The following is a 14,697-nucleotide window of genomic DNA, read 5'->3' on the forward strand; positions in this document are numbered from 1 at the left end:
CTCAGATCAACAGGTTCTAATAATCTAGTCATACCCAGAGTCCACTTGGAAACTTTTGGTCCCAGAGCCTTCTGTCATGCTGCCCCTACGTTTTGGAACTCCTTACCTCAACAGATTAGGACAGCTCCATCCCTGGACGTGTTTAAATCCAGACTGAAAACCCACCTGTTCAGTTTGGCATTTGCAGAAATATAACTTTTGTTGTGTGAATACTTCATCCTACTAATTACTGAATCTGAGAGAGCCTAAGCGCTTTGAGTCCTATGGGAGAAAAGCGCTATAGAAATGTTATTGTATTGTAAGAGATCCTAAATAGCTACTCCTGTTTACTGCCTGAAAAATCGGTTTAAATACTACACAACGCGTTTTGTGGAGAATACAATATAATATTGTGGAGAATACAATAAAAACGTTTTGCCTGATTCAGACAATTCAAGCCTTCCATGGGGAGGTAAGTCCACCACTACCTCTCATTTTTAAACTGTTTTAGTGTATTGTATCCTTCCTGGTGCCTCTTTTTGTTCTATTATTTGTATGGTAAAACATATTTTGAGAATGTGAATATGCCTGCCTGAACTTTATTATAAGATAACCTCCCACTGATGCAGCTGATTGAAATCAACACCCTGTTTACTGCCTCTTATTTTTGCAAGGATGTAGGTTTCAATCTCCCGTCCCCACACGCTTTCGCTGCTATAGTCCCCTCAGCACTCCAATCGGCAGGCAGGAAGCAATTTCACACCATGATCACTGTAAGGGCTGGTTCACAATACGAGCGCTTCTCTAAACGTCAGCGATATGAAAAGCGCTTGCTAATGTAATGCTATTGCTAATGTAATCACAGCATCCAAGTGAGAAAACACACATGGCATTACATTAGCAAGTGTTTTTTAAATCACTGGCACTTAAAAAATAGTTTGTTGCGTAAACCAGCCCTAAGCCAATTACAGTGATCACTGTTGAAAGGAGGGGAAAACAAATTCTGGTCCTTGAGGTGCCAGAGCCTAAAGGCGCATACACACATGCGACTATAGTCGTTTGAAACGATTGTTCCCCGATCATTTCAAACAACGATCGCTTCAAAAAACACGCAAACGATCATTAAATGTAACGCTCAACGACCGCAATCGTTTGAAACGGAATTTCCATCCTGGCAGATTTTTTGTTATGACGATTGTTATAAAAACCCCTGTGTGTATAGAGATTGTTACAAAACGATTGTTCCCAAACTATAGCACATGCACAGAAACCATTTATACTTTGTAATTACCAGAGATGTGTATGTGTTTTGTGCTAAAAATCATATGTTGATGTACAGGATCTTCTCAAAAAATTAGCATATTGTGATAAAGTTCATTATTTTCTGTAATGTACTGATAAACATTAGACTTTCATATATTTTAGATTCATTACACACAACTGAAGTAGTTCAAGCCTTTTATTGTTTTTCTTATTGATGATTTTGGCATACAGCTCATGAAAACCCAAATTTCCGATCTCAAAAAATTAGCATATTTCATCCGACCAATAAAAGAAAAGTGTTTTTAAAACAAAAAAAAGTCAACCTTCAAATAATTATGTTTAGTTATGCACTCAATACTTGGTCTGGAATCCTTTTGCAGAAATGACTGCTTCAATGCGGCGTGGCATGAAGGCAATCAGCCTGTGGCACTGCTCAGGTGTTATGCGGGCCCAGGATGCTTCGATAGCGGCCTTAAGCTTATCCAGAGTGTTGGGTCTTGCGTCTCTCAACTTTCTCTTCACAATATCCCACAGATTCTCTATGGGGTTCAGGTCAGGAGAGTTGGCAGGCCAATTGAGCACAGTAATACCATGGTTAGTAAACCATTTACCAGTGGTTTTGGCACTGTAAGCAGGTGCCAGGTCGTGCTGCAAAATGAAATCTTCATCTCCATAAAGCTTTTCAGCAGATGGAAGCATGAACCCACTTTTGAACCAGAAACAGTGGCAGAAGCGCCAGGCCTGGGCTACAGAGAAGCAGCACTGGACTGTTGCTCAGTGGTCCAAAGTACTTTTTTCGGATGAAAGCAACTTTTTATATGTCATTTGGAAATCCAGGTTCCAGAGTCTGGAGGAAGACTGGGGAGAGAGAAATGCCAAAATGCCTGAAGTCCAGTGTCAAGTACCCACAGTCAGTGATGGTCTGGGGTGCCATGTCAGCTTCTGGTTTTGGTCCACTGTGTTTTATCAAGGGCAGGGTCAATGCAGATAGCTATCAGGAGATTTTCTAGCACTTCATGCTTCCATCTGCTGAAAAGCTTTATGGAGATGAAGATTTCATTTTGCAGCACGACCTGGCACCTGCTCACAGTGCCAAAACCACTGGTAAATGGCTTACTGACCATGGTAATACTGTGCTCAATTGGCCTGCCAACTCTCCTGACCTGAACCCCATAGAGAATCTGTGGGATATTGTGAAGAGAAAGTTGAGAGACACAAGACCCAAAACTGTGGATGAGCTTAAGGCCGCTATTGAAGCATCCTGGGCCTCCATAACAGCTGAGCAGTGCCACAGGCTGATTGCCTCCATGCTACGCCGCATTGAAGAAGTCATTTCTGCAAAAGGATTCCCGACCAAGTATTGAGTGCATAACTGAACATAATTATTTGAAGGTTGACTTTTTTTTGTTTTAAAAACACTTTTCTTTTATTGGTCGGATGAAATATGCTAATTTTTTGAGATAGGAAATTTGGGTTTTCATGAGCGGTATGCCAAAATCATCAATAAGAAAAACAATAAAAGGCTTGAACTACTTCAGTAGTGTGTAATGAATCTAAAATATAAGAAAGTCTAATGTTTATCAGTACATTACAGAAAATAATAAACTTTATCACAATATGCTAATTTTTTGAGAAGATCCTGTATATGTGTGTTTGTGTGTGTGTATGTGTATTGATGTGAGTATGGTATGTATACGTACAGGGAGTGCAGAATTATTAGGCAAATGAGTATATTGACCACATCATCCTCTTTATGCATGTTGTCTTACTCCAAGCTGTATAGGCTCGAAAGCCTACTACCAATTAAGCATATTAGGTGATGTGCATCTCTGTAATGAGAAGGGGTGTGGTCTAATAACATCAACACCCTATATCAGGTGTGCATAATTATTAGGCAACTTCCTCAAAAGAAGGACTTGACAGGCTCAGGAAAGTCAAAAATAGTAAGATATCTTGCAGAGGGATGCAGCACTCTTAAAATTGCAAAGCTTCTGAAGCGTGATCATCGAACCATTAAGCGTTTCATTCAAAATAGTCAACAGGGTCGCAAGAAGCATGTGGAAAAACCAAGGCACAAAATAACTGCCCATGAACTGAGAAAAGTCAAGCGTGCAGCTGCCAAGATGCCACTTGCCACCAGTTTGGCCATATTTCAGAGCTGCAACATCACTGGAGTGCCCAAAAGCACAAGGTGTGCAATACTCAGAGACATGGCCAAGGTAAGAAAGGCTGAAAGACGACCACCACTGAACAAGACACACAAGCTGAAACGTCAAGACTGGGCCAAGAAATATCTCAAGACTGATTTTTCTAAGGTTTTATGGACTAATGAAATGAGAGTGAGTCTTGATGGGCCAGATGGATGGGCCCGTGGCTGGATTGGTAAAGGGCAGAGAGCTCCAGTCCGACTCAGACGCCAGCAAGGTGGAGGTGGAGTACTGGTTTGGGCTGGTATCATCAAAGATGAGCTTGTGGGGCCTTTTCAGGTTGAGGATGGAGTCAAGCTCAACTCCCAGTCCTACTGCCAGTTTCTGGAAGACACCTTTTTCAAGCAGTGGTACAGGAAGAAGTCTGCATCCTTCAAGAAAAACATGATTTTCATGCAGGACAATGCTCCATCACACGCGCCCAAGTACTCCACAGTGTGGCTGGCAAGAAAGGGTATAAAAGAAGAAAAACGAATGACATGGCCTCCTTGTTCACCAGATCTGAACCCCATTGAGAACCTGTGGTCCATCATAAAATGTGAGATTTACAACAAGGAGGGAAAACAGTACACCTCTCTGAACAGTGTCTGGGAGGCTGTGGTTGCTGCTGCACGCAATGTTGATGGTGAACAGATCAAAACACTGACAGAATCCATGGATGGCAGGCTTTTGAGTGTCCTTGCAAAGAAAGGTGGCTATATTGGTCACTGATTTGTTTTTGTTTTGTTTTTGAATGTCAGAAATGTATATTTGTGAATGTTGAGATGTTATATTGGTTTCACTGGTAAAAATAAATAATTGAAATTGGTATATATTTGTTTTTTGTTAAGTTGCGTAATAATTATGCACAGTAATAGTCACCTGCACACACAGATATCCCCCTAAAATAGCGAAAACTAAAAACAAACTAAAAACTACTTTCAAAAATATTCAGCTTTGATATTAATGAGAACATGGTTGTTGTTCAATAATAAAATTATTCCTCAAAAATACAACTTGCCTAATAATTCTGCACTCCTTGTATGTATCTATAGATATAGATATATATCTGTAATGATTGAAACCCTTTTATAATATAGCTCTGACGTCATTTCCTCTAATCTACAGAAAGAACGTTGGTTTGACGAACGAACACTACGCAACTTCCTATTTCCTACAGTCCATCCGCAATGACGTTCTTTCCGTTTTGACAAACGACCTTATGGATTTGCATAGTTACCTCCCTATGAAATCTATGTAACATCCTGGATCGTTTGCAAACGAACGATCTTATCGTTGAGGCCTTTTTCTTCAGCAATCTAACGACCATTTTTTCAACTATATGCAAATGATCGTTCGTCGTTTGTTGCGAACGATCGTTATCGTATGTATGTACGTGGCTTTAGAGTCCACAAAGAGTAAAATAAAGCACTGAGGCAATCAAGCACAGAAGCTTTGAAGAACTAAGTATTAAGACCACTACCTTAGGAAAAATCAAGGTAGATGATTTAAAAAACAGCCTGTCCTTAGAATGTGTTTCTGCAGTAACACATGGGTTGTTTCCCCAAACTTCTCTTATAACTAGGCCTCTTATCCATTTGTTACTTTGCTATTAAATAAAAATCATTCAGAATAAGTTGTTTGTAATTAAGTTAACTTGATATTGTTGCACTCCTTGCAGTCAATGGGCATTCAGGACCTAGTCTTAGCCTGGATCTCCTCCTACTTCTCCAACCGCTCCTTCACAACATTTTTCAATGGCTCCTCATCCACTCCTACACCCCTCTTAGTTGGTGTTTCTCAAGGTTCCGTCCTAGGACCACTACTATTCTCACTCTATACTGCCTCAGTTGGCAAAATCATCTCTTCCATGGGCTTCAACTACCACCTATATGCCGATGACACCCAGATATACCTCCACACCCCAGATTTCTCCTCCTCTACCATGGACAAAGTCTCCGCCTGCCTCACATCCATTTCCTCCTGGATGGCTGCTAGGTACCTGAAGCTTAAATTGGACAAGACTGAGCTTCTAATATTCCCACCCCGCACTGCTGCACATCTCCCAGATCTGCACAACACTATCGAAAATACTACCATCCACCCTACCCCCCAAGCCCGCTCTCTAGGTGTTACCCTAGACTTTGAACTTTCCTTTACACCCCACATCCAAGGTATTGCTCGATCCTGCAACTTCCACCTCCGCAACATCTCCAAAATCCGCTCCTACCTGTCCCCTGACACCACTAAACTCTTTATCCACGCCCTAGTCATCTCCTACCTAGACTACTGCAATTCTCTTTTGTCTGGCCTCCCCTCTAACCATACTGCCCCACTTCAATCGGTAATTAATGCGGCAGCCAGAATGATACATTCTTCTCATCGCAGTGCCTCTATGACTCCACTCTGTAAAGCCCTACACTGGCTCCCCATCAGCTTTAGGATCAGTTTCAAAATCCTGTGCTTGGCCTATGAATCAGTGCAAAAGACCTGCCCGACCTACATCTCTGATATGGTCCACAGGCACATACCAGCCCGCCCCCTCCCATCCTCCAATGACCTGCGCCTAGTCGCATCACACATATTTCAGTCCCATGCACGAGTGCAGGACTTCACCAGGGCTGCCCCCACTCTCTGGAACTCGATCCCACCAGCCATTAGACTCGCCCTCAACTTTAATACCTTCAAACAAGCTCTCAAGACTCACCTTTTCATGCTCGCATAACCCCCTACACCAGCACCATAATATGTTCTGTTAGACACCCTCTCAACAGATGCACCTATTGTCTCCACCCCCACCCCTTAGATTGTAAGCCTCTGGCAGGGCCCTCCTCCCTAGTGTTTGTATACTTGTATAGCTGCCGCTGCCACCCTGTCACTCACACATTGACCTCTGATCAGCAGCAGAGTGAAAAGAGGGGAAAGTGGTGCAGCGACTGCGGGGTACACACCACATGCAGAAGTGAGGTGATTGCTCATTTCCTGCATTTGCAGTTTGCCGCACAGTTACTGTGTGCTGCTATTCTTTTTTCAGGTCACCGCTGATCTGCGGGTCTGTGAGTGCTGGGGATGAGGAAGTAGGAAGCTACATACACCCACTGACACCTACATGGGGATGACTACCTATACAAGGGGTGATCCCTTGAATACCTATACTGGGAGTGGTCTCCTATACTCAGATTGGCTTCCTATATTAGGGCAGCACCTTGGCTACCTATATTGGGACAACCCCTAGGATACCTATACTGGGGGTGGCACCTATACTTGGGGGGGAGAGAGGTTCACCTTTGGCTTTCTACCTATACTGGATGGCTACCTATTTTAGTGTGTGTGTGTGTGTGTGTGTGTGTGTGTGTATGGGGGGCAGCTTTGGCTACCTATTATTATAGGAGATGGGGCCTCTGACTGGGCGGAGGGGAAGGACCCCTGTAGTATATGCTGCTTGGGGACACAAAAACCTTAGCAGCATCCCTGCTTCCTACCATGTCCCTAGAATAAACTTGGGTGGAGTGCAAAAGGAACCAGCATCAGACTAGCCCAGGCAATGTACATATACTAGCCCAGGCAATGTACATTGCTGTGTTTTGGTGAAAGAGGTCATGTATTTTTATTACACTATAGGGAGATCTGCGGCATAGTGATATTTTACCCAAAGTTGGAACATTACTTACATGTATTTATCAGCATGGAATATAAAATGAATGACGAAAAAAGCAGCTTCCTAATATGAGTATATATTACCTCTATTAAGCACCTACACCTACACCTGGCTTTCACTAGACAGGGGACCGTGCACACATGAGCACACAATCCGTGATCAGGGTCTGGAAGCAAGTGGCTCATAGGGAATAATGGGCATTTGTGTCTACACACAGTCCAAGGAATTGCATACACACAGATGCTCAGTCTGAATTATAACAAACAGTTTAGGCACCTCATGTTATCCGCACTTAAAGAGGAACCCCAATGAAAATAATGCAATAAAAAAAGTGCTTCATTTTTACAATAATTATGTATGAATGATTTAGTCAGTGTTTGCCCATTGTAAAATATTTTAAATCCCTGATTTATATTCTGACATATCACATGGTGACATTTTTACTGCTGGCAAGTGATGTAGCTGCTGCTTGCTGTTTTGGCAGTTGGAAACAGCTGTAAACAGCTATTTCCCACAATGCAACAGGGTTCGCAGACAGGAAACTGCCAAGAGTACGTACTCAGAATCTTTGTGGGAGGGGTTTCACAACAATATCAGCAATACAGCGCCCTCTGATGGTCTGTTTGTGAAAAGGAATAGATTTCTCATGTAAAAGGAGGTATCAGCTACTGAATGGGATAAAGTTCAATTTTTGGTCGGAGTTTCTCTTTAAAGTGGATCCGAGATGAACTTTTACTCATTGCATAATTGTGTTCCTTTCCTATTTGTTTATAGCGCATTCTTCAAGCCAAATACTTTTATGTTTTTGTTTTAATACTCTAATTCCCTATAAACTAAACAAGCCATGCCTACAGGTTTTCAGAGAGCCAAGGCACTTTAAGACAGTAGCAAGGGCTCATGGGAGCTCAGTCTGGGCAGGAAGAGGGGGAGGTATTACTAGCCAGAGATTTCAGAGGGAGAGGGGAGGAGGGAGGAGGAGGGGGATTAGGTTTTTTTGCTCAAGATGTAGATAAGCCTGCCTCTGTGTAATGTTTACAAACAACATGGCTGCTGTCATTGTATCACAGGAATAACCAATCATATGCAGCTAGATTTGCTGTGTAAACTATCTAAGCTTTAGGTAACGTATATAGACAAGTTACTTGTTATAGTTAGTTTTTCATCTCGAATCCGCTTTAAGTAGTAGTGTCCCTGTTTACAACTCCTAGCAGGTACACTTTAAGGATTTGAAAAAGCAAATCTTTAAACACTAAATTTATACTATATATAGCTCATAATTTATAATGATCTGACAAAAAGAAATGAATATAGCACTAGGAATTTTTAGCCCTTAACATGCTGTAAATGGAGTCTAATACAAAGAAACTAAGATTTTTACTACAATACAACTGCATCCAAGATAGGACCATGCCAAGCTCATCTTATAACAACAAAGAAACGTCTGCAAGATCTTCAAATCAAACACAAAGAAACAAAATAACTTTTATACATTTCTCAGATCTCCGGGAAGGCCATTCATTAGCACCTGCTATGAATTCATGGACCACCCACTTGCCTGAAAAAATTGGTTTATTGCTGCAGAGAGAGAAATCCGCCTTTTTTACAAGGTTATGGTTACACAAGACATAACACAACACATGAGCAATGTTACATGTACATACACAGGCACACACATAGCACTATACATGGAACAGCATGGTTAGAACTTACAGCCACGAATATTGGTGGAGAAATCATTAACAGAGACAGGAGAAAGTGGGAAGGCTCGTTCAAGGGTCCCCATGTTACTACGTAAAGTGCCTGACATGCAAGAGCAGTCTATTTCAGAGCACCCAAAACAACATGCCTGCATCAGCCTCTTGCGGATGGAGATCTTGGCTAAAATCATGGTTACAATGAAAGGGAAAGGAGAGGAAGAGTGGTAGATTAATGCAGGGTACAGAAAGAAAGACAGACACTTATATATATATTTTCATGTATATATATTCTGACACAAGATGCAGCTCAATGCAGTTATGAATAGCAGGATATTTGCCTACCCATGACAAGGGCCAGTGTATGCAAGATTGTAGAGGAAGCTTTGGCAACATGGAATGTTTAGGATAAGCCATAATTGGGGTAGATGGGGAACGTTAAGGTGCAGAACTGGTCTTTGAAAAGCTAGCCACCAGGTCTGCATGGTGGGTTTTGAAAATATGGCAAGCCTCTCTGCTAACAGAGTGCTTCTACATTGACTACAGTGTTCTATATGTGTCTGTTTTATCCTTTGCAAATCAGTGGACATTAAAAGCAGCCATGCTACTACTTGGCTTAGTTTAGTAGTTTAGAAGTGTTATTTAATAATTGTATGTGCTGAAGAGAGGGGCAGATCAAAACATATTCAATTAAAAACTCAAGCAACATGAAAATGATATAAATTGCCATCATTCATATGTATACACATAGGTACAAACATTAAATATTAATTCAGAGTCACAAACATGAAACAAACCATGCAATATATTTTGCTGTTCATTAAGGACATGGCATATGTTAACTACTGTGCCTGATAAGACTTTTATGTTCTGAGTAGCTGGCATTTCCAAGAGGCCTGCAGAAAGTTTGGCCTAGCAGGGTATGAAATGGAAATGAAATCCTCACCATTTCCAACCATTTGACTTCATGCACAGTGTAAGGTGCCTAATTGTTCAAATATAGATGGACAGCAAAGCCAAACAGCAATCAATATCAAATGCCACTAAACATGATACACAATAATAACAAAGGTTGAATGTCACATGCAGCCTGTTCATAACATTAACTTCATGCCAGGTTTTCATGCAGCTGATGGGAGAGCATTTCCAGCATCACAGGATATTGGTGAAACCACCCCCAGCAGAAGACTCACTATAAAGTATACATCTTTTCATTATTCTATTTAAGAGGATACTAAGGGGATAAAAAAGTGTCTACAGTTTACTTGTCCCAAATATCGGATATACGGTAAGTTTTCTTGCAGTTAGTTTCAGGCACTCGTGTATTAAGCTGTAACGTGGAGCAAAACCATACACGATTTTACCAACGTTTTGCTTTTAATTAGGTTGTACTCATTGTAATCATTTAAAAACGGCCTCTAGGTCTGTCACCTCTGCGTGCACGCACCTGCTCGCCGTGCGCACACCAGCCCGGTCGTCCCTCCCCCTGGTCCGTCCTGTGTTCTGTCCCAACGGCTGTAAGTGCAGGACATGTGCAGTAGCGCAAAAGCACTGACACAGGGAAAGGACGCAGGGACACTTGCCTTTTATTAGGTAAGATAAACACTTCAATGGCAGCAACGTATGTCCTGGGCGCCAGTCACTGGCACCAAGGACACGTTGCTGCCATTGAGGCACTGTTACTGGCCTGAGGAAGTGGCACAGGCTGTGAAACGCAATGTCAAGTGTTTATTACTAATAAAAGCCAAATAAGTTTTTACCATTACTTTGACTCTGAAAATTACTACTTTTAAGGTAGGAAAAGATCTACTATAAATCATCAGTTTCTAATTGCTGTATGATAGCCAGATTGCATAACCACAGGTGCCTCCAAACCACCTTTGCTGTATCACTAGCCCGTCTTGGGGTGTGCACCTTTGGACAACGTCTAGAGGTACCCACTGTTTTTCCTTGGAGCTGCGACCAATCACTTTACTAGAAGCAAGGCCGAGTGGGGATGTTTTTTTTCCCCATCTGCTTGATCAGTGGTTGCCTCTCAGCAAGCTACTTTTGTGAGTATAATATTTATCTCTTATAGTTGCTACCAGTTATCTGGCTATATTACACCAGATCGGGCTCCCGGTCTCCCTGTGTTTTTGTTTTTCTACAAGCTTGGCCAATTCAGTAAAGCTTGCCTTATTAACATGTAGTGATAAGCTTTTTACAGTGAGAGTGTTATCTTATCACTCCAGTATTAACCTCCTTAGCGGTATGCAGGCGGGCATACCACTCTCTGTCCTCAGGAGTCCCCCATAATTAAATAATTTGCTCACATGGCTGTAAAACCTTTAGCTAGCAATAGGCTAGCAAGTAAAGGTGTCCGGCACCCCCGGATAGCCTGCGATCCCCCCATTTATACATTACCCATCCTGGATCCAGTGATCACGCAGCCTCCCTGCACAGCTCCGGTCTCTCTATGGGGAGGATCGGGTTTGCGCATGACGTCATGTGCGATCCTCCCCATAGTGAAGACCGGAGCTGTGTGGGGAGGCTGCACCGATAACTGGAACCAGGCTGGGTAATGTATAAACTGGCTGGATCGGTGGATCGGGGGGTGCCAGACACCTTTACTAGCTAGCCTAGTGCTAGCTACAGGTTTTATTTAATTTGTGAGCAAATTATTTAATTATGGGGGAGGATCAAGTTATCACCTCTATATTTTTTTTAAGCTTTGTTCCTACTAGAGTGAAAAACAAAACTTGTGCCCATTCTCCACTCATTGCATAATGGACAGTGGACAGCTCCTATTTTATAAATAGGAGCCATCCACACTTGTCAAGCTGCAATAAATCCATGGGAGAGAGAAAGAGAGAGAGAGTGCCTGTTTGTTTGTTAGTGTGTGTCTGTGTGTGTATACATATGCTTGATGTCACTCTCTTCTTCCCTCTTTGTGTGCCTGTTGTGTATATTTCTCTCTATATAAAGTCTCCTGCAAAAACTACTAAAAAAAATAAACAGACAGCTCAGAATGCTTCACTTTACATTGTAGTCTGAAGTAACACTCCACTTAACTACAGCTGATGCCATGTGACAATTCCTCACACACTTTACAGTTGTTATCATTTGCATTCCTCTCTGTGAATTAACATCCTGTTCACAGGGATTACTGAAAAAGGGTACAAGTAAAATGCAGAAACCCAGTAAATCGAATGCACAGTAACTGAAATAATTTATGTACATTCTATCAAAATGAATGACTGTTATATCCAAAAGATGCTGTAAAATGCAGGAAATAATCGGTACAAAGGTAAGTGCAAGAGGAAATAAACAGGACATAAAAACAGAAACAAACAGAAAGGCCCTCACTGACATCAGAGTTCACCAAAACGGTAGCAGCAATATAAAGATCAAGTTCTCATGTATAAAAGGGTGCCAGTATCTCTAGGCTGTAGAAGCACTATGATGACAATGAAGGGCCTGGCACCATCCCACCACTCACACAATTATGTAGGTACAGGCAGGTATTGTTACACAGCACTCATTTCTGGAACAGCATATACACCAGCACACATACTGTACAGATGCATACCCACATACATAGGAATGCTACACTGGATACACTGCTACACTGATATCACATCGTCTCCGGGTAAAGCATTGAAAACAGTAGCTCAGTGGCCCTCAAAAAGCAGGGGTAATTACATTACAAATCAGCTCAGAAATAAAAATTCAAAGCTGAAAAGGCACGTTTTCTCCAATGGAAACACAGATTACAGATTAACGAAAATTACAGGTCACGTAATCACAGAACACACACACAACACAAAAAGCAGCAAATGAGACACCACCAGTCACAGAGAAGTTACACTGTCACTGCCAGCCTCAGAAATGCATCCTGGTTATGTATTTACTAATCCTACAATTGTTATTATTACAACATCTCAGGGTGCTTGGACCTTACATTTTGAGGTATTTTTCTGTTTAGTATTGTGTCTGCTAAGGTAATGTTATTGCATAAAATATACAGATTTGTTTTATACTGCAATGGAGTAGTTATCACTATCAATAATTGTAATGACTTCGGAATGTTGATTTTCCTGTGGAAATGCACAAGGAACAGGAGTATGCTCTGGGCCGGATTTCTGCACAGGCCACAAAGGCCCAGGACTTGGGCAGTAGGAGGGCTGGGAGTGGACTTCCCCCGTCTTGCAGAGATAGCAGCTGAAACCAGGAGAAAAACTTAGACATGGAGACCTCCTGCAGTGCTTTCCTGCTACTGTCAGTTTTTTCTGTGTCCACTGGATGCTGCAACCTGCAACACCCATATGCACTCAGCATATACTGAGAGATGTCAGTAGTGCAGGGCAGGGAGTATTGCAGCAGCCAATGGATAATATTATAATTATACTAGTAACCTTAGCCAGTTTAAAAACGGGCTAGGTCTGCCTGCACTCCTCCAGGCGCGCCCGCACGCCGCTCGTGCATGCATGCCCGCCGCTCGTGCACGCGCCCGCACGCCCGCCCCTTCTGGCCCCGTCCTCCCTCCGCTCTCCACAGTCTCTGCGTCCTTGCCTGCACGGACACACACACAGGAAGTCAGGCACAGGGACACAGAGACCCATATTATTATAGAGGGTTAGCTCTTTGGGAGGCCTCTTAAGTTCACTTGCCAGGGAATTTAGTTATTTGAATGCTCCAGTCCCTGACGGCTGCCTCCATGATTGCTCTACTTTCAGGCTCTCCCTGCTTCCTCTCATTTATCTGTCTATACCTCCCCTTCCCCTACATGCTGGATGTTTGTGTGTTCCTGAACTTCTTCTTTCAAACAGAACTGCTGAGGAAGTATGCAGCCCTGGTTTCCGGTTTCTCCTTCTCTCCCCAACCGCTTCTCTGTTTATTTCTTGCACTACCCTTTCTTCCTCTCCCACTACCATCCTCAATTCCCCTTCCCTCCCCTATTATTATTATGCATTTATATAGTGCTCAGCTCTCTCACTGTACTTTATAGACCCCATAGTCATGTCACTAAGCGAGTGTGCACATTTACACATTGCAGTACTGATTTTAGTCATAGTCTAATGTGCTACTATTATGTGTTTATGTAGGGCTGACATCTTCTTAGAGAGTACATAGTCATGTCCCTGACTGTCCTCAGAGGCGCTCCCTATCTAATACCTACCATAGTCATAGTCTAATGTCCTGCCATATTATCATTAATATGTACTGATATAGCGCTGACATGTTCTGCAGTACTTTACAGAGTACACTGTCACGTCACTAACTTTCCTCAGAGGAGCTCACAATCTTTTCCCTACTATAGTCATAGTCTAATGTTCTATCATGTTACTATTATTATTATTATTATGTATTTATATAGTGATGACATCTCTGTAGTACCTTAGAGAGTACACAGACATATTACTAATTGTCCTCAGATGAGCTCACAATCTAATCCATAATATAGTCATGGTAAAGTGTCCTACCATATTACCATTGTGTATTTACATAGTGCACATTGGATCTTTAAGTGATGGCATTGTACCCTTCCTTACCCTGCCCACCTGAGGACGCTCAATTATGTTCTCTGCTGTTGTACTGCCTACAGGCAACAATATGTGTTTGTAGCTTTAGACTCAGGAGATGTGGTAGTTTAAAAGGACGTAGGGTAATGAATAGTAAAAATCCGGCCCTGAGTGTACTGAAGATCCTTTGCATCAAACATCCAGTCATGTTCAGGGCAATAAAAACTTCTGTGGACATGACTGAATATCTGAAGTGAATGCAGCTTCACTTTTCTGCATATCTCTTTGTAAACCACTGCAAGGGTGTGTAGTGTTCTGAGTGAGTCTTGCCTGCTTCAAGTGGAGATTTACTAAACATATTCAGTTAAATTAAACTCTGCTCAGTTCAGGCTTCCACTCCTGCAGAGAACTTACTA

General features: G+C 42.2%; 1 protein-coding gene across 12 annotated transcripts in view; it reads right to left on the reverse strand.

The window, feature by feature from the left end:
- The window catches only part of KCNMA1 (potassium calcium-activated channel subfamily M alpha 1), a 759,662-nt gene that overhangs the window by 197,457 nt on the left and 547,508 nt on the right, over positions 1–14,697 (reverse strand). For 6 of the 12 annotated variants that reach the window (XM_068255413.1, XM_068255414.1, XM_068255412.1 and 3 more), the window contains one exon: positions 8,797–8,964. The exons of the other annotated variants lie outside the window; for them this stretch is intronic. In XM_068255413.1, coding sequence (XP_068111514.1) covers positions 8,797–8,964 — 168 coding nt within the window. The remainder of the gene's footprint in view (positions 1–8,796; positions 8,965–14,697) is intronic. 12 annotated transcript variants of the gene reach the window in all.

Source organism: Hyperolius riggenbachi, chromosome 10, assembly GCF_040937935.1.
Source record: "Hyperolius riggenbachi isolate aHypRig1 chromosome 10, aHypRig1.pri, whole genome shotgun sequence".
Lineage (NCBI taxonomy): Eukaryota > Metazoa > Chordata > Amphibia > Anura > Hyperoliidae > Hyperolius > Hyperolius riggenbachi.